Below are 25373 nucleotides of genomic sequence, written 5' to 3' on the forward strand. Positions count from 1 at the left end.
TTTCCCGTAATTGATCAGTTTACTCCATCAGGAAACTAATTTCTTATTCCTACCAAGAGGAGCTTCTTAATGCTCGACACCAGAATTTATAGGAAAAGAATATCTAACTAAAACAAAGAGCATTTCCCTTTAAATACTTTATTTACCAACATATTTATGTCTAAGGATTATCATCTTGGTGTTTGCAGGCAAATATCAATAAAGTTGGAGTAGGAATCTTTAAAAATAATTTCAGCTAATTAATATGCCTTTGAAATTTAGACCTTATTTGAACTATAGTTTTATACTTTGTGCATATAAAATGAATAAATCGGGTAGATTTTTTTTAATATCAAAAACATGGTTGCCAGAGAAGTGTTTTTGTTTTGTTTTGTTTTGTTTTTTAACGTAGTGAGCAAAATAAGTTGTGTTTCTTGGTTGTTACCAGAATTCAGCCTTTCTCTTGCCTTTTTCTATACCTACTACAGTTCATCATTAAGAAAATGCTTTAGAATACGTGTTTGCTTCAGGTATGCAATTCCTTTGCCCAAACCACTGTCTGTTAAGTCAAATTGTGGTTAATAAAGGGGCTTTTAAATGAGATATCATAGGTTGAAGTTCCACATTTCTTATACCACTGGGAGTGAAAATACTACACATGTCAATGAACTGTCACCTCTGGATATATGTTTCTTAAAAGGATTAAAACCCATCTTGAAAATTGATGTTTTATTTATAGTTCGTCTCTTTGGTAAAGGGAAGTCTGGTGTCTTCTAGTCTGTGAGGACTAAAGGAAATAGTCTAGGATGATAATAGCCGTAGGATTTTCACAGGCTACTGTTCTGTCAGTAGAGAGAGAAAGAAGGGGAGAGAGAGGGAAAGTGTATGTTTGCACACATATGCAGTGCACACAAACATATATACACACACATGCATATACATACAAATATACATAAACACACACACATATATATTTTGGTGTAAAGTTACCCAGCTCTTGCACCCATCATATATGACTTTGTTTGATACTAGATGAGCTGTCCTTAAAGATCTTACTACTCTAGCCTAGATGATTGTTTATTAAGGGCCTGAATTCTTACTTATTTCACCCAAGAACTCCCTGCTGGTAGTGCCTTTTTATACACGTTGAATCAGGTAAAGATTTCTTTCTAGTTAACTACACTAATTCGAAACTTACACAGTAGTAGGTTTCATATCAAAATACATTGTTTAAATATGTGATTCAGACAGTAAATATTAAAAAAAAACCCTGCTGTTATCATATGGTTAAGAGGTTTTTAAAAATAAGATTAGTCAAAGAATAATTTTTTCATTCTTAAAAATGTCCTAGTGAGTATATAATAGTATTACCTAATTATTGATAATGATTAGATAATTATTAGATAATCGATAATAATTAGATAATTAAATAAGAACTGCATCACAAACAAAAAAGCAATTGGAATTATATACTACAGAAGTAGGTACAAGTCTTCATTTCTTTGAATTTGCTATCCATAAGGACACTTGTGGGGAGAGTGGGCAATCTTTAGTAATTTAATATTTTTTCTAATATTTTTTCTAACTTCTGAGCTTAAGTTCATATAAGCAATCTTAAGATCTGAATCCAGAACTCAATGACAAATTGCTTTCAATGACAAATTGCTTTCAGTGACTGGACATTTCTGTGGCTTTTAACTACTCAAATATCTCTTGGCTTAAAACAGTGATGAGTTTTTTAACCTCTTCTGCTACTGCTGCTCTTAGTTCCCATAAATTGAATGTAAAACACTTTAGCTCAATGATAGTATTTCTTGAGATACTTGTTTTCTGCTGTTTTCATTATAGCTTTTGAGGAACTTGAAAAAGCCTTGAGTACAGCCCAAAAAACAGAAGAAGCACGGAGAAAAATGAAAGCAGAAATGGAGGAGCAAATAAAAGCCATTGAAAAAACAAGTGAGGAGGAGCGTAACAGACTTCAACAAGAATTAGGCCACGTGAAACAGGAGGTTGTTCATGTAATGAAAGTAAGAATAATTCTGGATTGAAATGGGCTACGGCAGTGTTGAAACTTAAGTCTTAGGCTCTTCCTACATCTTTGATAGTAAAGAAGAGTTAATTTGTATTTTGTTTGAGACCTTGATCATTTCGTGATGTTTAGATTATAGGAAAAAAGCACTTTGATAGAGAAATGGATGTGTACCTTTTTGGCTATACTTCCCAGAGATAGTCTCTGCATATAATTTCTCTCTTATGTTTTCTAATCCTCTCTTTAATTAATTAACTAAGTTATTTAGTTCTCACTTGCAGCACATGGGGTCTCACTTGCAGCACATGGGATCTTCATTGTGGCGTGTGGGATCTTCTGTCGTGGTGCGCAGACTTTTCTCTAGTTGTGGTGCGTGAGCGCGCAGGCTCAGTAGTCGCGGCACGTGAGCTTAGTTGCCCCGCGGCATATGGGATCTTAGTTCCCTGTCCAGGGATCAAACCCACATCCCCTGCATTGGAAGGTGGATTCTTAACCACTGGACCACCGCGGGAGTCTCTTTATTTATTTATTTTTTAAACACAAAAGATGGCATGTTATTTTTACTGATCTGTATTTTGCTTTTCCACTTAATAATCTGTCATGGAGGTTGTTCTTTATTATTGAGTTGATAATGATGCCCCATTTGTTTTAAAGACTGCTCAGGACTTCATTGTATGAATAGCTCATAATTTAATCAGTCTTCTGCTGATGGATATTTAGGCTTTCAGTTTTTACTGTTGGAAATTGTGAATATCCTTATCGTATTTGCTCACATCTGTGTTTCTTTAGAATAGATTCCTAGAAGTGGAATCTAGGAAAAAATTACGTGTATTTATAATTATTGGATAGTTGCTACAAGCTCAGTGGAGGACAGTTTATACTCGTGAGCAACGTATTAGAATATGTTCCTGCCATCACAAAGATGGTATTACCTGAATGTTTTTATCTTTCCAAGCTAAGTTAAAATAATGACATCATTGCAGTTTTTAAAAAAAATAAATTTATTTATTTATTTATTTTTGGCTGCATTGGGTCTTCATTGCTGCGCGTGGGCTCTTCTCAAGTTGTGTTGAGCAGGGGCTACTCTTCATTGCCGTGCGCGTGGGCTTCTCACTGCAGTGGCTTCTCTTGTGGAGCATGGGCTCTAGGCACTTGGGCTTCAGCAGTTGTAGCACGTGGGCTCAGTAGTTGTGGCTCACGGGCTCTAGAGAGCAGGCTCAATAGTTGTGGCGCATGGGCTTAGTTGCTCCGCGGCATGTGGAATCTTCCTGGACCAGGGCTCGAACCCATGTCCCCTGCATTGGAAGGTGGATTCTTAACCACTGTGCCACCAGGGAAGTCGTGTAGTTTTAATATGCATGTCTCTTACCAGTATGACAAGCATGTTTTTGTATGTTTACAGGAATTTATAGTTTTCCTTTTTGAGTCGCCCGATCAGATCCTTGATTCATTTTCCTCTTGGGCTGTTGGTCTTTTTCTGATTTGTAGAAGCTTTTTACCTATAGTAAGAATTAGCCATTGGATATAAGGTGCGTTTATCCAAATAATTTTCTCAGTTTGTTATTTGTTGTCTTTGTTTATGATTTGCTTTTGTTTTGGGTTTTTTTTTTGGCTATGCAGAAAGTTTTCTTTTCCTTAGATGCTATCTGGATTTTGTTCTGCTTTAAAAACACATTCTCAGTTGAGATGAAAAATTTTTTTTATTTTTCTCATCTAACACTTTTTTTTTTCTTTTGTATCCTTTGACCAACATCTTCCCATTTCTCCATCCCCAGACCTGATAACTTTGCCTTCCATCACACCAAGGTTTTTTTTTTTTAATTAATTAATTTTATTTTATTTGTGTTTGGCTGTGTTGGGTCTTCATTGCTGTGCACGGGCTTTTCTCCAATTGAGGTGAGCGGGGGCTACTCTTTGTTGTGATGCACAGGCCTCTCACTATGGTGGCTTCTCTTGTTGCAGAGCATGGGCTCTAGGTGTGCAGGCTTCTGTACTTGTGGCTCACGGGCTCTAGAGCCCAGGGTCAGTAGTTGTGGTACACGGGCTTAGTTGCTCCGCGGCATGTGGGATCTTCCCAGACCAGGGCTCGAACCCGTGTCCCCTGCATTGGCAGGCGGATTCTTAACCACTGCGCCACCAGGAGAGCCCTCTCATCTAACACTTTTATGTTTTCATTTTTTATGGTTAAATCTTTGATCGAACTGAAATTTATTTAGTGTGAGGAGTGAGGTAGGGCTCCAACTTAAATTTTTTCCAAATGACTACCTAGTAGCCTTCAAATCATTTCTTTAATAGCCCATGTTTTCCCTTCTGACATGCCATACTACCTTTATTACATACTAAATTATTGTAGTGCTACGTATGGGCCTTCTGGATTCTCTGTGCTGTTCCACTGCTTTGTCTGACTATGTGCTGGTATTACACTAATACCAGTTTTATAATATGTTTTAGTTTTATAATGTTCTACTATTTGGTAGCCTCTCCTTGTTATTCTTATTTTTCAGAAGAGATCAGCTATTCTTGCATGTTTATTTTGTCCAGTGGGCCTTCCCTCATTTTGTTTTATTTGATTATATTAAATTTTTGAATTTATTTAGGGTGATTTGACATTTTTATAAGATTGAGTCCTCCTATTCAAGAAAGAACAAGGTCAATACTTTTTTTTTAATAAATAAATTAATTTATTTATGGCTGTGTTGGGTCTTTGTTTCTGTGCAAGGGCTTTCTCTAGTTGTGGCAAGCGGGGGCCACTCTTCGTCGCGGTATGCAGGCCTCTCACTATCGCGGCCTCTCTTGTTGTGGAGCACAGGCTCCAGACGCGCAGGCTCAGTAGTTGTGGCTCACGGGCCTAGTTGCTCTGCGGCATGTGGGATCTTCCCAGACCAGGGCTCAAACCCGTGTCCCCTGCATTAGCAGGCAGATTCTCAACCACTGCGCCACCAGGGAAGCCCAATACTTTTTAATAAGTAGTAGTACATGCCTGGAAAGCTAGGCATAAATAGATGGGTGTAGCCAGAACACCTTGACCATGGTGGAGTGCCCTCTCTGAGAGCATCCTTATTCCTCCTACTGTGCTTCCCTATCCTGATTGGTGGGGAACATCTTTGTATGATGTGGAATTGGAGCTTCAACCCCATAGGAACTGACCATTGCAGCTGCAGCTCTCTTTGTCTTAAATGAGGAGCAACACTTTATTGGTTTTTCTTTTAACTCTCAAGAGTTTGGTGACTTTTGATTTATATGGGAAATATGTTCCAATTTTTCCTCTTAAGAAGCTATTAACTTGATTATAATGAAGTATTATTTAGTTGTAGAGTTAACATATTTTATTCTGGGTGTCTCACTTTAACTATTTGGTTGCGTTTCAGAAATCCTCAGAAGAAATTGCAAAATTACAGAAGCTTCATGAAGAGGAGCTGGCCAGCAAAGAGCAGGAACTGACTAAGAAGTTTCAGACCCAAGAAAGGGAATTTCAGGAGCAAATGAAAGTAGCTCTTGTAAGTACCTATTTTGTTTTGGCCACATTATAAAGTTGTCAGCCCCTCACCCCTGCCTCCCAGCTTGAGGTCACGCTACTGGCAGCCTTAACATTTGAGTATGCAGAGAGGGTTGGCCGTAGGCAGGAATGAAGCTGTCAGAGCTTGTTAATTTAGTATTATCTGAAAATTAAATTTTCTCATCTAACAAGCTTTCATTAATCAGTTTGTTTATCATTCCTCTCACCCTGGCTGTAGGCTGTGATTAGGGAGAAGTAAAGGGGAACATAGGGTAACTGAAGCAGCGACTGCGTAACTTAGGAAGAATGTCTAAAAACTCACCAGACTGAATGTATCAGAGCTTAAGGTTCAGAGAGTTTGCCTGAATGCATTTTAAAGAAGACAAAATGAAAATGACCAAGTAGTTTTCATTTTAAGTGAATAATTTCAGTAATTTTCAATCCATATGATGTTTAAAAAGATAAAGTAAAATGAGAAAACTGACTGAACTAACTAAAACAATAACCAGAAAAGCAAAGATAGAAAGATTTGTTGGAGTAGTATAATTTGGAAGTTTAAAGCAAAAAATTTTTTCTCTTGAACTGTGAAGTATTAATGCTGAAAATGTAGTTTACTGTTTTTATATGAAGCTATTATCCATGAGATAATATGTACAATTAAAAAATACGTTTAGTATGAAAGGATGAGAAATAGTTTTTATAATTTTAATCTCCTTTTTTTTGGCTGCATCATGTCTTAGTTGTGGCACACAGGATCTTTGTTGAGACATGCGGCCTTCTCTCTAGTTGTGCCGTGAGGGTTTTCTCTCTCTGGTTTTGGCGCGTGGGCTCCAACGCTTGTGGGCTGTGTAGTTGGCGGCACACGAGCTCTCTCGTTGTAGCGCGCGGGCTCAGTAGTTGTGGCATGCGGGCTTAGTTTCCCCCAGCATGTGGGATCTTAATTCCCCTACCAGGGATCGAACCTGAGTCCCCTGCATTGGAAGGCAGATTCTTTACTACTGGACCACCAGGGAAGTCCCTTTAATCTCCTTTCTTTTACACATTTTTTTTTTCACTCTCAGCTGGAACTGGGGCTCTGAGGATTTCCAGCAGCTGTGATCCTTGAACTGAGTCAGGGAGTTCTCTAATCTCTGTGGGGCCAACAGGCACATGGTTTGACAGTGCTGTTGGCTGAGGTTAGTGGTTTAGTCCGTGGTTGTGAAATGTACACCTGTACGGGTACATATTTGTATTCTTTGTTGGTCCAAAAAGGATTTAAAATTGTTTACAAGAGTACTTAAAAACTATAACACGATAGCATACATTTAAAATAGGGACAAGGAAATAAAGGAACAAAGCGAGACATTAAGGACCTAAATGAAGCTGGGAATGATGCTAAAATTCAAGTCATAAAGACCTGTTGTGGGTTTTCATGCTGGAGTAATTGGGGGCACTGAGCCTTGAACATTGGCCTTGTTAATACTGTGTTCGGGAACTGATATATTCAGACATATTCCCACTGGCGAGCACAGGACACAGACACACGTAAAACACGTATGTGCACATGCTCTCACCCCTTTCCACTCCCCTTCCTACCTAGTTTCTCAGAGGAGTTAGCTTGGAGTTGAGAATCAAAATTCTTCAGACTATTAAAATTTCTTCTTTTATATTTATGGACATAGATAGAGATGCATTTAACATATAGTTTACATTAAACAATATAACATTTTTAAGTGATGTTTTTAAATTGATGTTATAGAAACTAATATTTTCTTATCAATCTACTTATAATATGGTACAAAATCTTTACTTAAGGCAATATGCTTCACCAGAGTGAAATGGACTGAAAATATTACTGTTGGCCACATGAACCCTAAGCAATAGGTATAGAGAAGTATACTTAATTGGAGTCCAAAGTCACTAAATGTCAAAAGTGCTCTCTGGAGCTTCTCTTTTCAGAACAGTAAACAGTATTAATATGAATGCTGATGTATACTAAGGACAGTCAAAGAAGAAGCTTGTCAGGGCCAGACCATCTGAAGAGATATATAGGCTTTTATAAGTATTTCCTTGATCTAATCCATATATTCACATGTAATCTTCTAATTTTGATTTACTTTTCTGTGTGGGGTTCCCTATTATAGTGAGGTATTTCTCATAAATCATATAAATTTCTCAGCCTAGAGTTGAAATACCAAACTGGCATGCAGAGAACAGGTAGTAACAATTGTGTGACCCTGCACATTCAGTGATATTTTGCAAAACATTTTAAGTAGTGAAAAAATAGCAGACGTAGTAGGGGTTACTGGAACAAAATTTTTCATATCAATAGTGATTGTGGCAAAGATTGGCCAGATCACACGGAAAAAGCCACAGTGCCTTATTTCTGCAGACCAGGGTGTGGGAAGAGAGGTAATGATACTGCCTACCTCGCAGGGCTGGTGTGAGGATCAAATGAAATGAATGATTCCTGTGGCAGTGCTTTGGGAATGCTGAAGATCTACGTGGGTCTAAGGTGGTGTTACTGTTTTTGGCACAGGAAAAAAGTCAGTCTGAATATTTGAAGATCACTCAAGAAAAAGAAGAGCAAGAATCTTTGGCCTTGGAAGAGTTAGAGCTGCAGAAGAAGGCAATCCTCACAGAGAGCGAAAACAAACTTTGGGACCTTCAGCAAGAAGCAGAGACTTACAGAACTGTAAGTTTAAATACTCTTCAGGTTCCACAGCTGTGGAACTGCTTGTATAGGAAAACTGTTGTTATCTCTGCAGTCAATATAAGGTTGTAGAGAAGCTTTTGTTTTAGATTTACATATACATGCACTCCATTCATTATTAGGTAGTAAGAGCTGTTCATGGGAGTGGTTTTGATGTCTGCTACATGGTGCTCCTGACCTGCCTTTAGCTGGCTGTATTTCTGTCAGCCACTTGCTCTGATTCTTTGCCCTCAGGCTGTGCAGCATCTTAGCTCCACTGCTTACTCACCTTTCATCTTTAGGAAGTGGCCTCATTTTGTACGCAGCACTTGCCCTGACACCTTCCTGCCTGTTCAGCTTCATCTCATGCCACGCCCTGGACATAATTCATTCTCTGTTTATATCACAGTTTAGTTACCCCATTGCTCTCCTTTGACATTTAACTTTTCCCCAATTTTCCCATATTATAAATAGTCCTATGGTGAGCATGTTAGTATATAGATCTCCGTGTGCACATTTTAAAATCCCTCTGTCCTTCCCCTGAACAGTATATGAAATGTTCGACCTATTTTGAATAAACTGACTGATGTTATTTAGACTTTTTAGCCTTTTTGCTCTGATTTAGACAGTGACACAGTCACACTTCTTACCCCAATTTCTATAAGGGATTTGTTGTTTTTTTTTTTTTTTTTTGTGGTACATGGACCTTTCACCGCTGCGGCCTCTCCTGCTGTGGAGCACAGGCTCCGGACGCGCAGGCTCAGCGGCCATGGCTCACAGGCCCAGCCCCTCCGCGGCACGTGGGATCTTCCCAGACCGGGGCACGAACCCGTGTCCCCTGCATCGGAAGGTGGACTCTCAACCACTGCGCCACCAGGGAAGCCCTCTTACCCCTATTTCTAAACTGTATTTTATTTTCCCACTTCCAACATTTCTGTAAGGTGGCATGGTAGAGAGGAATGGGTACTCAGGAGGCCTAGATCTTTCACTTACTAGCTTTGTGAATTAATTATACCTTAATTTCCTTACCTGTCACCTGAAGAGATTGATATTTGGTAATTTCTTAAGACCTTTCCAGCTTTGACATTCCTTGGCTCTGCCTTACATTCCTTACAATGCCTTGACATTCCTTAGCTCTTTTCCTTTCAGTCAAGGTTGATATTTTCAAGAGATAATCATTTTACTATTACTTTTTGTAAATTACTTTGGTAAAATTTGTGTAAGTTCCTTCTTTTTGAAAAATATCTTCTAAGTAATAATTTTTGGGGTAAGAGCCAGATACGTTATTTTTCTTCCAGAATTAAGTTATGAAAGTAATAGAATACTATTATAGGCCTTTTAACAAAACAGAAAAAAATACTCATCTTTCTACCAGCAGTTACTATTATCTACGTTATGATTTATTTCTTTTTCACTATCCATTCAGAATTTTCTTGAAAAAACAGGTAGTTGAAATAGTTACCCAAATAGGTAGAAAGAATCTGGAATTTTGAGTTGTGTAAAAAATAGAATCTTTTCTTTGTTATATGATTCGTTTAGGAATTGAGCACAGATTCTTTGTCCTTTCTAGAGTTTGGTAAGATATGTAAAGTTGTTTATCTAAATTTTAATCTTTAAGTAGGTGTAGACATCATGTCATATATATCATTGCTAACAAATGTACTTTAATAAAAAGACATCTGTTTTCATTAACAGAGAATTCTTGAATTAGAAAGTTCTTTGGAAAAACGCTTGCAAGAGAATAAAAATCAGTCAGAAGATTTAACTGTTCATTTGGAAGCTGAAAAAAATAAACACAATAAAGAAATTACAGTCATGGTTGAAAAACACAAGACAGAATTGGAAAGTCTGCAGCATCAGCAGGATAACCTTTGGACTGAAAAACTCCAAGTCTTAAAGCAACAGCATCAGACTGAAATGGAAAAACTTAGAGAAAAGTATGAACAAGAAAAAGTAACACTGTTGAATGACAGAGAGGTTCTCTTTCAGGCCCACATAGAAGAGATGAATGAAAAGACTTTAGAAAAGCTTGATGTGAAGCAAACAGAATTGGAATCACTATCGTCTGAACTGTCAGAAGTATTAAAAGCCCGTGACAAGCTAGAAGAAGAACTTTCTGTACTAAAGGATCAAGCAGATAGAGTGAAGCGGGAATTAGAGGCCAAGCTGGATGAACAGAAAAGTCATCACCAGCAACAGGTTGACAGCATCATTAAAGAACAAGAGATGTCTATCCAGAGAACTGAGAAGGCATTAAAAGATGAAATTAACCAACTTGGGCTTCTTCTGAAAGAAAAGGACAAGCATTTAAAAGAGCATCAGGCTCATGTGGAGAATTTAGAGGCAGATGTTAAAAGGTCTGAAGGGGAACTCCAGCAGGCGTCTGCTAAGCTGGAGCTCTTTCAGTCACTGCAGAGCACCTTGCATGAGCAGGTAGAAACATATGAGGAGCAGTTGGCCCAGTTGCAGCAGAAGTTGTTGGATTCGGAAACAGAAAGAATTCTTCTTACCAAACAGGTAGCTGAAGTTGTCACTCAAAAGAAAGATGTTTGTGCTGAGTTAGATGCTCACAAAATCAAGGTACAGGACATAATGCAGCAACTTGAAAAACAGAATAGTGAAATGGAAGAAAAAGTAAAATCTTTAACCCAACACTATGAGTCCCAACTTAAAGATAATATAGAGCAGGAACAGACAAAGCAACTCTTAATGGAAAAGGAAAATGTAATTTTACAAATGAAAGAAGGACAGAGCAAAGAAATTGAAATACTCAAACAGAAATTATCAGCCAAGGAGGACAGTATTCATGTTTTGCAAGAGGAGTATGAAACCAAATTTAAAAGTCAAGAGAAAAAGATAGAAAAAATTAAACAGAAAGCAAAGGAGATGCAAGAAACGTTAAAGAAGAAACTGTTGGATCAGGAAGCCAAACTTAAGAAAGAGCTCGAAAATACTGCTCTGGAGCTCAGTCAGAAAGAAAAACAGTTCAATGCCAAAATTTTGGAAATGGCACAGGCTAACTCAGCTGGAATCAATGATGCAGTGTCAAGATTGGAGACAAACCAAAAGGAGCAAATAGAAAGTCTTACTGAGGTGCACAGGAGAGAACTCAATGATGTCATAGCAGTCTGGGAGCAGAAACTTAACCAGCGAGCTGAAGAACTTCAGGAAAAACATGAAATCCAGTTACAGGAAAAAGAACAAGAGGTAGCAGAACTGAAGCAAAAGATCCTCATACTTGGGTGTGAAAAAGAAGAGATGAACAAGGAAATGGCATGGCTGAAGGAAGAGGGTGCTAAGCAGGATACAGTGTTGAAGGAATTACAGGAACAGTTAAACCAGAAGGCTGCTCACATGGTTTCTGCCTCACAGAATGAAGCTAAACTGAAAGCTGAACTTGAAAAGCTGGAGGTTGACCTGAATCACTCTCAGAAGGAAAATACTTTTCTTCAAGAGCATGTAGTTGAACTGAAGATGCTGGCAGAAAAAGATAAGCTTAAGGTCTCTGAGTTGACTGAGAAGCTGAAAACCACAGATGAAGAATTCCAGAGTTTGAAATCTTCATATGACAGAAATAAGAAAAGCCTAGAAGACAAAAGCTTAGAATTCAAAAAACTGTCCGAGGAGCTAGCAGTTCAGCTGGACATTTACTCCAAGAAAGCGGAAGCCTTATTACAAGCTAAAACAAGTGAGCTCATCAACATTAGTAGCAGTAAAATTAATGCCGTTCTCTCTAGGGTCTCCCATTGTCAACACCACACAACTAAAGTTAAGGAGGCACTACTAAGTAAAACTTGCAAAGTTTCTGAATTAGAAGCACAACTGAGACAGCTAACAGCAGAGCAGTACACACTAAATAGTTCTTTACAACATGCTGCACATCAGTTGGAAGAAAAAGAAAGTCAGATTAAGAGCATGAAGGCTGATATTGAAGGTCTTGTGACAGAAAAAGAAGCCTTACAGAAGGAAGGAGGAAATCAGCAACAGGCTGCCTCAGAAAAGGAGTCTTGCATCACTCAGTTGAAGAAGGAGTTATCAGAAAACATCAACGCTGTCACTTCGATGAAAGAAGAACTTAAAGAAAAAAAAGCTGAGATCAGTAGTCTTAGTAAACAGCTAACTGATATGAGTGCTCAACTTCAGAACAGCATCAGCCTAACTGAAAACGAAGCAGCCATTTCATCACTAAGTAAGCAACATGATGAAGCGCAACAGGAATTGCTGGATCAGGTGCGAGATTTATCTTTGAAAGTTGAAACTCTGAGTAAGGAGAAAACTTCTGCTCTTGAACAGGCCAACAAATTCTCAGAGTGGAAGAAGAAAGCACAGTCAAGATTTACACAGTATCAAAATACTAGTAAAGAATTGCAGATGCAGCTTGAGTTAAAAACAAAGGAAACCAGTGAAAAGGATGAGCAGATAACTTTATTGAAGGAGGACCTTGATCAGCAAAAGAAGAGATTTGAATATTTTAAGGGAGAAGTGGAAGATAAGAAGAGCAAGATGGAGAAGAAGGAACGTAATTTACAGACTGAGTTAAAAACTCAAACAGCAAGAATTGTGGAATTAGAGGAGCATGTTACTCAGAAAACAATTGAAATTGAGTCCTTAAATGAAGTTCTTAAAAATCACAATCAACAAAAGGATATCGAACGGAAAGAAATGATTCAGAAACTTCAACACATTCAAGAGTTAGGAGAAGAAAAGGACAACAGGGTTAAAGAGGCTGAAGAAAAAGTCTTAAGCCTTGAAAAGCAAGCATCTTCCATGAAATCTGAACTTGAATCTATGAAGAAAGAATTGGAACATGTGAATTCAATTGTGAAAAGCAAAGAAGAGGAGTTAAAGGCATTGGAAGATAGACTTGAGTTAGAAAGTGCTGCAAAATTAGGGGAACTGAAGAAAAAAGCTGAACAAAAAATTGCTGCCATCAAGAAGCAGTTGTTATCTCAAATGGAAGAGAAAGAACAGCAGTATAGAAGAGACAGAGAAAGCCATCTGAGTGAACTAAATACAAAATTGCAGGAAAGAGAGAAAGAAATTCATGTCTTGGAAGAAAAACTTAAGTCGGTGGGAAGTTCACCACAATCAGAAACATCAGTTGCACCCAGATCGGCAGAAAATGAGGCAGCATGTACTGAGCAAGAAGCAGCAGAATCCCAAGGCTGTGTGCAGAAGGCATGTGAAGAAAAAATCCGTGTTTTACAAAGAAATTTAATTGAAAAGGAAAAGCTATTGCAGAGGCTAGAGCAGGAAAAAGAAGGCACAATTTCTTCTCATTCTGAAATGCAGTGCAAATACCAGGAGCTCTTAATAAAGATAGAACAGGCTGAAGCAAAGCAACACGAGGATCAAGTAATGATAAAGCATCTTCAAGAAGAACTTGAAGAAAAAACCAAATACTCCTTGTTAGTATCCCATCATGTGGAAGAAGAGGGAGGTAAAAATAACATAGGGGCAAAGCAGAACTTGGAGAATGTGGTTGATGGTGTCCAGAAAGCCCTCCAGGAGAAGGATTTGACCTGTCAGATCTTGGAGCAAAAGATAAAAGAGCTGGATTCCTGCTTATTGAGAGAGAGGGAAGGACATAGAGTTGAAATTGAAGCGTTGACCTCAAAACTTGAAAGATTACAGGCTCTACAACAACAGATGGATGGAAAAAGTAAACCCATGGAAGTTTTGGAAGAAAGTGCTAAAGAAAAGTCCAAATCTCATGTGGTCCAACCCAGCTTGCTAAGTAACACGGAGGCTGAGCACAATGACCTGGAGTTTAAATTGGCAGGGACGGAGCAGGAGAAGCAGAAGCTGAGCCAGGAGGTGGTTAAACTGCAGAAAGATCTTCGAATGTTGCGGAAGGAACATCAGCAAGAACTAGATATCATAAAGAAAGAGTATGAACAAGAAATGGAAGAGAAAATCAAGTAAGTTTTTTTCCGTATGAATATTTTTAAGGCAATCCTCTTTAATGAAATCTCTCTTTTTTGTGTCTAATGCAGTTAAGTTTCACAACCTAAATTTGTTAGTATCGAACATAAATATAATAAGTTAAATACCGAAGAGAACTAAAAACAATTTAAGGCAAGAGGCAGTGTTATTCCATGTCAGTTTAAGGGGAAAAAACCCTTTTCTTGCCTATGAGATCATGGTTATTAGGTACATATCCCGGTAATTATTTTTAAAATCATTTTTATATTTTTATTATATAGATGTGTATGGTGAAGAATTTTAAGTCGAAAGTAAAAATTCTCAAATCATCAGGACCATTCCCTAGAGTTAATCATAGTTTACTTACCCTTCCAGAAGTTTTCTGTGCCTGGAGACGCACACGCACACGCACATGCATGTGGATGCACACTCCCTTAAAAATGGTTGATATTGCTGAGGTCATACTATATACACTGTCGTGAAGACCAGGTAACTCTTTACAGCTTGTTTGTTGTATAACAGCAGTTAGCTCTTCATATTTTTGGTACTCAGACAGGAGCAGGAAGATCTTGAGTTGAAGCACAATTCCACACTAAAACAGCTGGTGAGGGAGTTTCATACACAGCTGGCACAAAAGGAACAGGAGCTGGAACTGACCATAAAAGAGACCATTGGTAAGTAAACTTTTAAATTCAATTAAAAAACAAATCAGAATCAGCAGAGACTATTTATAATTTAAGTTCATTCTTTTCACACTGTGCTAAGTGCTTAAAGTAATTATAAACTGGAGAAAAAAATGATTCTTGCCCAAGAAAGTTCTCTGATGGGAAACTGTGCTGCCTGAAAGTGGCTTGCCTGTCAGAGGGGAGGAGCAGGTGGAAGAACCTGAAAGCATTACCTGATTAATTACCTAATGAAGACACTTCTGCTCCGTGAGAAGGGTACATTTGGTCAATTTGATCAATTGATTTTAATCAAATTTAATTTGGAACAAGGGTTCTTACAGAAATTGGGGTACAGATACTAATTCTTACCTAATATGTTTTCTTGTATGTGTCCATTTTTTATTTATTAGATAAAGCCCAGGAAGTGGAGGCTGAACTTTTGGAAAGCCATCAAGAGGAGACAAATCAGTTATATAAAAAAATTTTAGAGAAAGAAGATGATCTAAAAAGAACAGCCAAAAGATATGAAGAAATCCTTGATGTACCTTATTTTCTCTCTTGAAAATTAATTGTAATAGATTTCATGGTAGTGCTAAAGAAGATAGGCTGTCAGATTTCCTGTTTTTTATAGTGTAGAAGGTTTTTTTGGGGGGGGGAGTCAATATTATTCAAATTAGTATTTCTCTATTGTTTGCAGATTTATAAGGAGTCTAATTGATTTCTGCTAGGATTGTAATTTTCTGATCAGTTTCTGCTAACCAGGCATATAGGCCACTTGAAGCAACAGTGAGTTAGTAAGGGGAAGAATGGATTCTCTTCTATGTCTTTCTTCCAAATTCAGACCAAATTGTGAGAGCACCAGACTAAGAATTGAGAGCTTGTGCTTGGGACAGGTAGTGTATGTATGAGCTTTAGCTGGGAACTTTCCAGGAGGGCCAGTTAACTGTATTTAATCCCTACCCAATTTGCAAGGTTTTGTTGCTCTCAAGGGAGAAAGAAAAGATAGAAAAAAAAAAAAAAAAGGAATACATCAGCCAAATCTTTTATATGTAGTTTGGAGGCTAAATTCAGTGTACTTATTCTAGTGGTGGATTAGTATTGTCATTTTTGTGTATGAAGATAAGCCATGAATGCTAGTGAGTATTTGGACTGCAGAACATTTTTGAATGTAAAGCAGTGTAAATTATTCTTTGCTGGATTGCAGATTCTTTTTTTTAAAAAATCATATTTATTTATTTATTTTTGGCTGAGTTGGGTCTTCGTTGCTGCGCGCAGGCTTTCTCTAGTTGCGGCGAGCAGGGGCTACTCTTCATTGCAGTGTGCAGGCTTCTCATTGCGGTGGCTTCTCTTGTTGCAGAGCACGGGCTCTAGGCGCTCGGGCTTCAGTATTTGTGGCATGTGGACTTCAGTAGTTGTGGCTTGTGGGCTCTAGAGCTCAGGCTCAGTAGTTGTGGCGCATGGGCTTAGTTGCTCCGCGGCATGTGGGATCCTCCTGGACCAGGGCTCGAACCCGTGTCCCGTGCATTGGCAGGCGGATTCTTAACCACTGCACCACCAGGGAAGCCCAGCAGATTCCTTAGTTACTGCAAGCCTTATTTCACTATGTGCTAAAAACCATTTGATGATTAGGAATGCATAAATTAGAGAATCATGCCTCAGCTGACTATGGCAGCAGTAGAACTCTGAGCCAGGAACAGATTCTAGTAGTAATTATTTTATTTTATTTTTTAAAGTTTTATTTATTTTTGGCTGCACTGGGTCTTCGTTGCTGTGTGCAGGCTTCCTCTAGTTACGGTGAGCAGGGGCTACTCTTCGTTGTGGTGCGTGGGCTACTCTTCATTGCGGTGCGTGGGCTATTCTTCGTTGCAGTGCATGGGCTTCTCATTGTGGTGGCTCCTCCTGTGGCAGAGCACAGGTTCTAGGTGCGGGGGCTTCAGTAGTTGTGGCGTGCAGGCTCTAGAGCACAGGCTCAGTAGTTGTGGCACACGGATTTAGTTGCTCCGTGGCATGTGGGATCTTCCTGGACCAGGGCTTGAACCCATGTCCCCTGCATTGGCAGGCGGATTCTTAACCACTGCAACACCAGGGGAGTCCCAATTACTGTAAATGTATTTGAAAAAGCTGAAATTACCTGATACATGAATATAAATGTTACCTTCGTGTAATTTTTGAGCTTTAGACCTCACTGTGAAAGAAAATTTGATTTCACATTTTCCTATACTTACCTAGGGTATATTATGTGAAGCTTTAAAAATTACTGTTGTTTCTTGAATGCTTAGAGAATGTTGGGATTGGAAGATACATTACAGCTAGTTTAGGTTCATCTTCTATTTTTGTGTTTTTTTGTGTGTGGCAGAAGCAGGAGAGTGAGTTCAGCATAGTCAAATGATTTCCCTAAAACTACACATGGCGAGTGGTAGAGCACTGATTCTTCATTAGCTTCATATATTTTATAAAGGCTTCTCCCTAAGGAAAGAACTTGGATAGTTAAGTCAGGGAGCTTCATTCACAGGGGATAAACTGTGTCACGGCTGTAGTGTTCCCTTTTGTGAACTACTTCTGTCTCTGAATGTGTGTGTATGGGGGTGTGGAGGTAGCACACAGTACACTTTCCAAGGTCACAACAAGCCTCTGTAGGTGGAGGGGTGAGTGAACAGGGAGACAGGTAGCAGTTAATCTCTGGTATCGTTCCTCCTGGAAGATCTGCTGTTTATTAGAAAATAAATGGTCCTCCCAGCTTCAGGCTTGGAGTAAGTAGAGCAAGCGGGCAGGAAGTAGAGGGTGGGCCAGAGGACTCAGGTGGACTCTTCCCCAGGCCCCTTCCTGCGCCTTAGACCAGCACTGCCCATTAGAAATACAATGCAAGCCACAAACGGGATTTAAAATTTTCTGGTATTCACATTAAAAAAAAAAAAAGAAAGAATCAGCTGACTTTAATTTTGGTAATAATGTTAGCTGACCCGTTATATCCAAGACATTATCATTGCAAGATGTAGTCAATATAAAAATGATATATGTATTAATTCTCTGAGATTCAGTGTGCTTCCACGTTGGCAGCCTGTCTCAGTTTGGATTAGTCACATTTCAAGTGCTTATAGCCAGAGTACAGGGTGGCCAGTGATTAAATCGGCAGTCCCCATCCAAATACATACTCTGTCTTGAAGAGTTTTTTTTAAAACAGCATATATTGCTAAAAGCGGTATTACCAATTCTAGGTAAACACCATATTGCTTTGCTTCTGAGACATATTCTCTTACCATTCTCCAATTTAAAGTTTTCCAGAATTGGAGTTTTATATGGATTTGTATGTATTATGTAGTACTTTTTTTTCCCTCTGAAAAAGCTGTTATCAGATTGATGATTTGTCTTAATGATGACATTGTAGAATGCTATATTTTTCTCATCCATTAAAATAATTCCATGATTTGTTAATAGCACAGTGGAGCACAGAGACATTTTCATTTTCTTGCTTTCACTGTCTTAGCTCACATTCTTACCGTTGCTTGGAGGAAACTGAGAACTTTGTCATCCTAGATTCACGCCTCCCATCTTCCTCAGCCCCTCACACATCCACATCCACACATTTTTTAGGACATGAAATCTGCTTATCTTCCCTGATTTCCTAGGCAGGGAAGTCACCTTTCTCCCTTTAATTGTGGATCTCCAGCACATTCTCCAACATGTAACAGACTCTCAGCTGTAGTGTTTCATTTACTCCCATTGCCTGTTCCTCTCCTCTTAACTCCACCGCTTCTGCCATGGTCTAGGCTGCCGTATTCCATTTGGTCTGGCCTACTGTATTAATTTCCTGCCTGGTCTCCTTGCTCTTGTTTTTTTTCCCCGGAAAGTATTCGTCTCTTCCTGTGAGAGTTATTGTCTATCTGGAAACAAAAGGGGATCATATCCCTTCCCCTGAACACCTGCAGTGGCTTCCCTTGTCCTGGTGACCCCATCCTCCGGGTCAGTCTGTGGTCTAGCTGAGCTCAGCTTTAGCTCCTTCTTCGCTGTATTTCACCTCTGCTAACGCTTTTCCTGGTGCTTCAAGAGTACATTCTCACACTTCATGAGTTAGTGCAGCTGTTGTCATCTCTTTTGGCAGTTTTCTTTGAAAGTTTTAAATTTATCTTGTATTCAGAAAAAAAACATTTGAATCAAATGTATTCCATGGTTTAAAGATCAAAATAATATTTAAAAAAGGTATACTTGGAGAATGGTCTATCATGAGAATTGCATCCAAACTTTTCTCTGTATTCTACACCCTGTTCCCCTTCTCCCTCCACAGGTAACCATTAGTTTCTTATGTAATAATATTCCTGTGTTTCCTTATGCAAACAGAAACAAAAATGAAATATATTCTTGTTTTTTCCCTGTCCTACCCCAGAGTTAGCTTTTTGAATATGCTTTTCTGCATCATATTGTTTTCAGTTAGTTTTTTTGAAACCCCTTAAAATAGAATTAATTGCACCTGTCTTCCTTTGGTACTTTATTACTTCACTTACGACATGTTACTTTTGTCATACATACATATGTGTGTAAGAATGTATTAATGTGTCTGTCCTCTCCTCTAGACTATTAGCATCTTGTAGGCAGGGATCTTGCTGTTCATCTCTAGTCTTGAGGACCTAGCCAAATGCTTGGCACACACTAGACACTTGGTAAAATTTTTTTTTTTTTTTTTTTTTTTTTTTTTTTTTTGCGGTACGCGGGCCTCTCACTGTTGTGGCCTCTCCCGTTGCGGAGCACAGGCTCCGGACACACAGGCCCAGCGGCCATGGCTCATGTGCCCAGCCGCTCCGCGGCATGTGGGATCCTCCCAGACCGGGGCACGAACCCGTGTTTCCTGCATCGGCAGGTGGACTCTCAACTACTGCACCACCAGGGAAGCCCGACACTTGGTAAATTTGAAGGAAGTGACACCTGGTAGGGCAAAGGGAGCATTCATTCGGGGAGATTGGCTGGTGACATCTGAAAGGAGTTGAGTCTCACAAGTAAGGGAGCTGACTGCCTTCGTCCCAACCTCAGAGCAGTCTCACTGGGAGGGAGTAGCTCTTACAGCTACATTAGATATAAAACTGGTTTCTTTTTGACATTTACTGTATTTTAGTGATTTGGTTTTGGCATAATAGTCTTTAAAACATAATTTCCATGTATGTGCATAAATATTCAGTTTAGTTTTTCTTACTGTTTTTACTTCAGAGCAAGCAGTATTGCTTTCTTTCCCCCTTCAAGAAGACAGAAAGCTTTTACAAAGGAAATTATAGAACTGTGTCTTAAATTAGAAACAACACGTCAAGGATTCTTTTCCAATTCTTAGAGGGCTTGCTTTCTATTGGTATCTCCCAGCTGCCAAAGGCAATGTCAGGCATAGCTGATTGTCATATCAGAATCTGGACCTAACTGAATAAATAGCTGTAAGAGGTGATCCTTTCAAACAAGACTAGACCACACTGACACAGACATCCACACAGGATATGTGATGGTAGAATGAAAACAGTAAGTAAACCAGGATTGCAGGCAGTTGCAGATTTACAGTAGTTTCTGATCAGTGGTGTTTTAGGGGTGGAGGCTGGGTTAGAGTGCCTTGGGCAGATGTTGAAGGAGGCTGTTTACAAGATACCCCTGCTTTGCTTATGTTGAGAGAAGGGGTTCGTTCTTTTTTAGTTGGTCTAAGTTTCATGACAAGTGGTATTTAAAGTTAGATTTTCGAGGTGTCTTGTGGTTTGTTGCTTTATTTTGTGCCTTGGGGCCTGTTTTTGTTTTTGAGAATGATGTTTCTTGGTTCTTAAATCAGATAGCTGCTTGTGGCTGTTTTCCTGTTTAGTCTCTTACTCAGCAAGCACTTGTCCTGTCTTCATTACTCAAATCTGATCAATATTCCAATGTCAAATATTCTTTTAGCACAGAGGTTGTGCTAAAAGGTTATTGCAAGATTTATAAGAGCAAGGAGAGGTCTGGACTGCTTTGTACAGCAAACGATGGCAATTATCAAGACAAATGAAAAAATTTAAGGGTGGGCAACAGCCTTTTATCAGGGCAGTCAGAACAGAAGAGAGAATGATTTGTATGCCAAATTTTATAAAAAGGATTTTTGAACCAGTAAATCATGTATTACTTTTGCAGCCTTGTCTGTTTTCTGCAAAGTTCAGGGCAAATGGATACATTACGTTAGTTACCAATACATTGGACAGTAATTTTTTTTCAAAAATAGATTTTAGTTGAACATTTTACTCCAAAGAACTGCTGGTATGGTTTGCAGGCAGATGTGAAGGGAACGTACAGGTTTGCTAACTAGGGCAAAGAACCATCTTGATTTGTGCAGCCCTTCCCAAGGGGCTGAGAAAAAACCTCCACAACTTCTTGTGATCAGTAAGTTGCCAGCTGGTTGAGCAGTGCTGTGCATAAAGCTAGTTTATATTGGATATTTTCTAGAAATCAAATCCTAGTGTAGAAAAGGCCAAAGTCTTAAAACAGAGATTCTGTTTTACAGTTCTGTCACAACGCTGTTATACACCTAAGTGTTGCTTAAACCTTGGAACCCTAGTTTAAGGGGAAAGAAACAGCTTGATGAGCTTTATGGGGTGGGGGCAGGAGGACTGAGGGTGGGAAAAGTCATCCTAGGAAGAGTGAGCAGCTTTTAAAAGGGCTTGGAGTTAAAAGTGGGGCGTGAAGGAAGGTGTTTAGAGCACAGTAATGAATTACAGTAAAAACAGTGGTTTGTGTTTCCAAAAATGTGTAGGTGTTGGTTTCTCCTACAAAGGTAGTTTTCTCTAGATCATGTTGCCCCTTTACTGCATTCTTTTTGATATGTTTGTTAATATTTTTTTTTATTCTAAAGGCTCGTGAAGAAGAAATGACTGCAAAAGTAATAGATCTACAGACTCAACTTGAGGAGCTGCAGAAGAAATACCAGCAAAGGCTAGAGCAGGAGGAGAACCCTGGCAATGATAAAGTGAGGGGAACTGGACTTGGCTCCATACATTCCTTGAAAACATTGTCGTTTTCACTGGCTCGCCTACTAACATACCTACCTACCTCATCTAATCCTAACAAAAGACTTTCAAGAGGGAGATTCCTGCCTCTCTTTTATAGACAGTGAAACTGAGGTTCAAAGAGGTTAAATAAAATGTTGAAGCTCACACAATAAATATTCTATTGAGAATATAAAACCAGTCTTCCAGACTTCAGAGCCTAGGGTGTTTCTGTGATACCTGTGCTTCTCAGTCTTGCCTGTGGAAAGAACAGCAGAGGAGAGTTAACCTCATAGCCCTGGGGCAGAGCCAAAAATGGTCCATAGAAAGTATGATAATTTTAGATTTTTATATTTTGTGCTAAGAATTCATATAAATTTTACATTCTCTATAACAGCAGTCCCCAACCTTTTTGGCACCAGGAACTGGTTTTGTGGAAGACAATTTTTCCACGGACCAGGGGGTGGGGTGGGGGGAGGATGGTTCAGGCGGTAATGTGAGCGATGGGGAGCGGCAGATGAAGCTTTGCTTGCTCACCTCCTGCTGTGAGGCCTGGTTCCTAAGAGGCTGTGGACCGCTCCACGGCCTGGGGGTTGGGGACCCCTGCTCTATAATATATCTTTATTTGTAGTTACATAAAAATGTTTTTAGTTGTATACCTTTGAGAAAAACAATGTCTCCTTTTCTCCTTTGTTAACAGACCAGTTGTAGATGCAATGCGATTATTTTGGAAAATTGCACTGAATTCAAAGAGATCTGGCACTCCATATCCAGGCTTTTTTTTTTTTTTTTTCTTTTTTTAATAATCCCAATCTTTAAGTAAAACTGATGCTATGAAAGGCCATGTTTACCTTGTGGCTTCCTGTCCTGCTGGGCACCCCAACAAGTGCACACCCACAGGGCTTGTGGGCCCCCATTCAAGAATCCGGGCAGTGTACCGTTGTACATCTAAAATGTTCTCACTCATTCCAGTATGGTCTTCATAGCTCTGTCATAAGGGTCTTGGGAAAGGTGGACACATTCATGGCTTCATCCTTTAGTTATAGAGGATTCATTACAGAAGTCAGTGACCAGAAAGCAATTTTATAGACAACCAATTACATGGATCACTTTTCCAAAATGGAGAGAAGAGGACTTTATAAAAGGCTTTGCTATGCTGTGCTGCTTGGTACATATATCTTGATTATTAGCAACGACCAAAGCTGAGTTGACTCTTTCTGTCTTTCTTTACTAGCTACTAAGTTAGTTCTATTATTTTAGGTGGGGTTTTTTTGCCATTTGGTCACAATATGAATATACTTGGTGCTATTAAATGTTGCCTCCTATGAGCCGAATAAGTGTATTCTACTCTGTAACATGTTCTTTTCCTTAGTATCAAATTAAGTATTAATGTTGCATAAAGTGGCACTGAGGCCTGTGTCAAGATGCCATAGAGTATTGAAACATTATGAAATTAATATTCAGGAGGTCTTTTGAATCCTTTACCTTGTAGCATAAGAAAGGAGAAACTATCCTTAACTTTTATTTCTACTCTAAAAAATATTTTTCTATTTTATTCTTTATGAATTTTTATTCTTTTCCTTTTTGAGCATCTTTTGGTGCTTCTGGGATATCTTGAACTACATGTCAGTGTTGAGTTCAATGGAAAATAATTTGTGATTATTGTGTAGAGTGGATTCCCAGAAATGGTCCTTCAGAATTTTCCTTAAAGGGCCCATATGCTATAAATAGATGTTAATATGTTTAATTTTTTGAAATTGGACAAATAATAGATGAATACATGCTTGTTAAAAAAAAAAGTCAGATAATACAGAAGTATATAGATAAACCCTTCCTGGTGGGTACCTCCTTTTCCCAAGTGGTAATCATTGTTAGGAGTTTGGTAGGTGACTTTCCAGTCATTTTTTTTGTGTGTTTACCTATCTTTATGTATATTTACATTTTAATAGTTTGTATAGCAGCATAGACCAGGTTTAAAAGCAAATATTTAAAGTTGTCTCATCTCAAATCTAACCACTCTCTTAAGACTGTAACACTAAATTTTTGTTTCCTTGTAATTTCATATTGCTCCATTTTATTATTTCTTGTAGATTTTATTATATGCACTAATATTTTTTTTTCTTTTCCATTTTTAGGTAACAATTATGGAGCTACAGGTAAGACTAGTTTTTCATTGAATTTGAGTGAAGGTAGTCCATTTTCAGGAGCATTCTGTACTTTAGGTTAAAACATAAAGAGACTTGTTCTCAGGAGAAATTTACCAAGCAGTATAGAAATGTGTCCAGGCAATGATGGAACCCATATGCATCTCAGATCTGACTTCTTGTTCTTTCAGACACAACTAGCACAGAAGACTACTCTAATCAGTGATTCAAAGTTGAAAGAGCAAGAGTTCAGAGAACAGGTACAGGTCTAATTGGTGCCTTTTATTTTGAGATGACTTCCTTGATTTCTATTAGTATGTTCTTGGAACTCATTTAGCTAGTTTTTAAAAAAGAACGGATTTAATACTCATTTATTAATTGACTTTGCAATCTTGTCTTACACAGGAAATTTTATTCTCAAACCTGAAGGTGCTAGAGCATATCTTTATAAATTTGTGATCACATATATTTAAACAAGAACATTTGCATTCATATTATCTAGTTCCAGAACATTCCATCACCCACAAAAGGAAGCCCCATACCCATTAAGCTGTCACTCCCTATTACCTCCTCCCCCCAGCCTTTCACAACCACAAATCTGCTTTTTGTGTCTGTGGATTTACCTATTCTGAGCATTTTATATAACTAGAATCATATTAATACATGAGCTTTTTATTTTTTATTTATTTATTTATTTATTTATTTATTTATTTTTTGCGGTACGTGGGCCTCTCACTGTTGTGGCATCTCCCGTTGCGGAGCACAGGCTCCAGACGCACAGGCTCAGCGGCCATGGCTCACGGGCCTAGCCACTCTGCGGCATGTGGGATCTTCCCAGACCAGGGCACGAACCCCTGTCCCCTGCATCGGCAGGCGGACTCTCAACCACTGCGCCACCAGGGAAGCCCAATACATGAACTTTTTAATCTGACTTCTTTCACTTAGCATGATTTTTTTTTTTTTTGCGGTACACGGGCCTCTCACTGTTGTGGCCTCTCCCGTTGCGGAGCACAGGCTCTGGACGCACGCAGGCTCAGCGGCCATGGCTCATGGGCCTAGCCACTCAGCGGCATGTGGGATCTTCCCGGACCGGGGCAAGAACCCATGTTGCCTGCATCGGCAGGTGGACTCTCAACCACTGCGCCACCAGGGAAGCCCTAGCATGATGTTTTTAAGGTTCATTCATGTTGCAGCATATATCAGTACCTCTCCTTTTTATGGCAGAGTAATATTTCATTGTATAGGTATACCACATTTTGTTAACTCATTCATCAGTTGATGTATGTTTGAGTTGTTTCTACCTTCTGCCTATTGTGAATAGTGCTGCTAGGAACATTGTTTACAAGTTTTTGTTTGAATACCTGTTTCGTTCTTTGGGTTATGTACTCAGGAGTGGAATTGCTAGATCATATGGTAATTATATGTTTAGCTCTTTGAAGACCCATCAAACGGTTTTACATTGTGGACACCATTTTACATTCTGACCACAAAGTATA

The 25373-nt window shown here is 38.9% G+C and overlaps 1 protein-coding gene across 6 annotated transcripts in view; it reads left to right on the top strand.

Annotated features, from left to right (window-relative positions):
- GOLGA4 (golgin A4) overlaps positions 1-25373 on the top strand; it is a 105398-nt gene that overhangs the window by 61212 nt on the left and 18813 nt on the right. For all 6 annotated transcript variants that reach the window (XM_067753767.1, XM_067753768.1, XM_067753770.1 and 3 more), the window contains 9 exons: positions 1828-2006; positions 5377-5505; positions 8023-8178; positions 9871-14096; positions 14653-14774; positions 15176-15306; positions 21601-21714; positions 23869-23889; positions 24069-24137. In XM_067753767.1, the coding sequence (XP_067609868.1) occupies positions 1828-2006; positions 5377-5505; positions 8023-8178; positions 9871-14096; positions 14653-14774; positions 15176-15306; positions 21601-21714; positions 23869-23889; positions 24069-24137 (5147 nt within the window). The remainder of the gene's footprint in view (positions 1-1827; positions 2007-5376; positions 5506-8022; positions 8179-9870; positions 14097-14652; positions 14775-15175; positions 15307-21600; positions 21715-23868; positions 23890-24068; positions 24138-25373) is intronic.

This window comes from Pseudorca crassidens, chromosome 10, assembly GCF_039906515.1.
Source record: "Pseudorca crassidens isolate mPseCra1 chromosome 10, mPseCra1.hap1, whole genome shotgun sequence".
NCBI lineage: Eukaryota > Metazoa > Chordata > Mammalia > Artiodactyla > Delphinidae > Pseudorca > Pseudorca crassidens.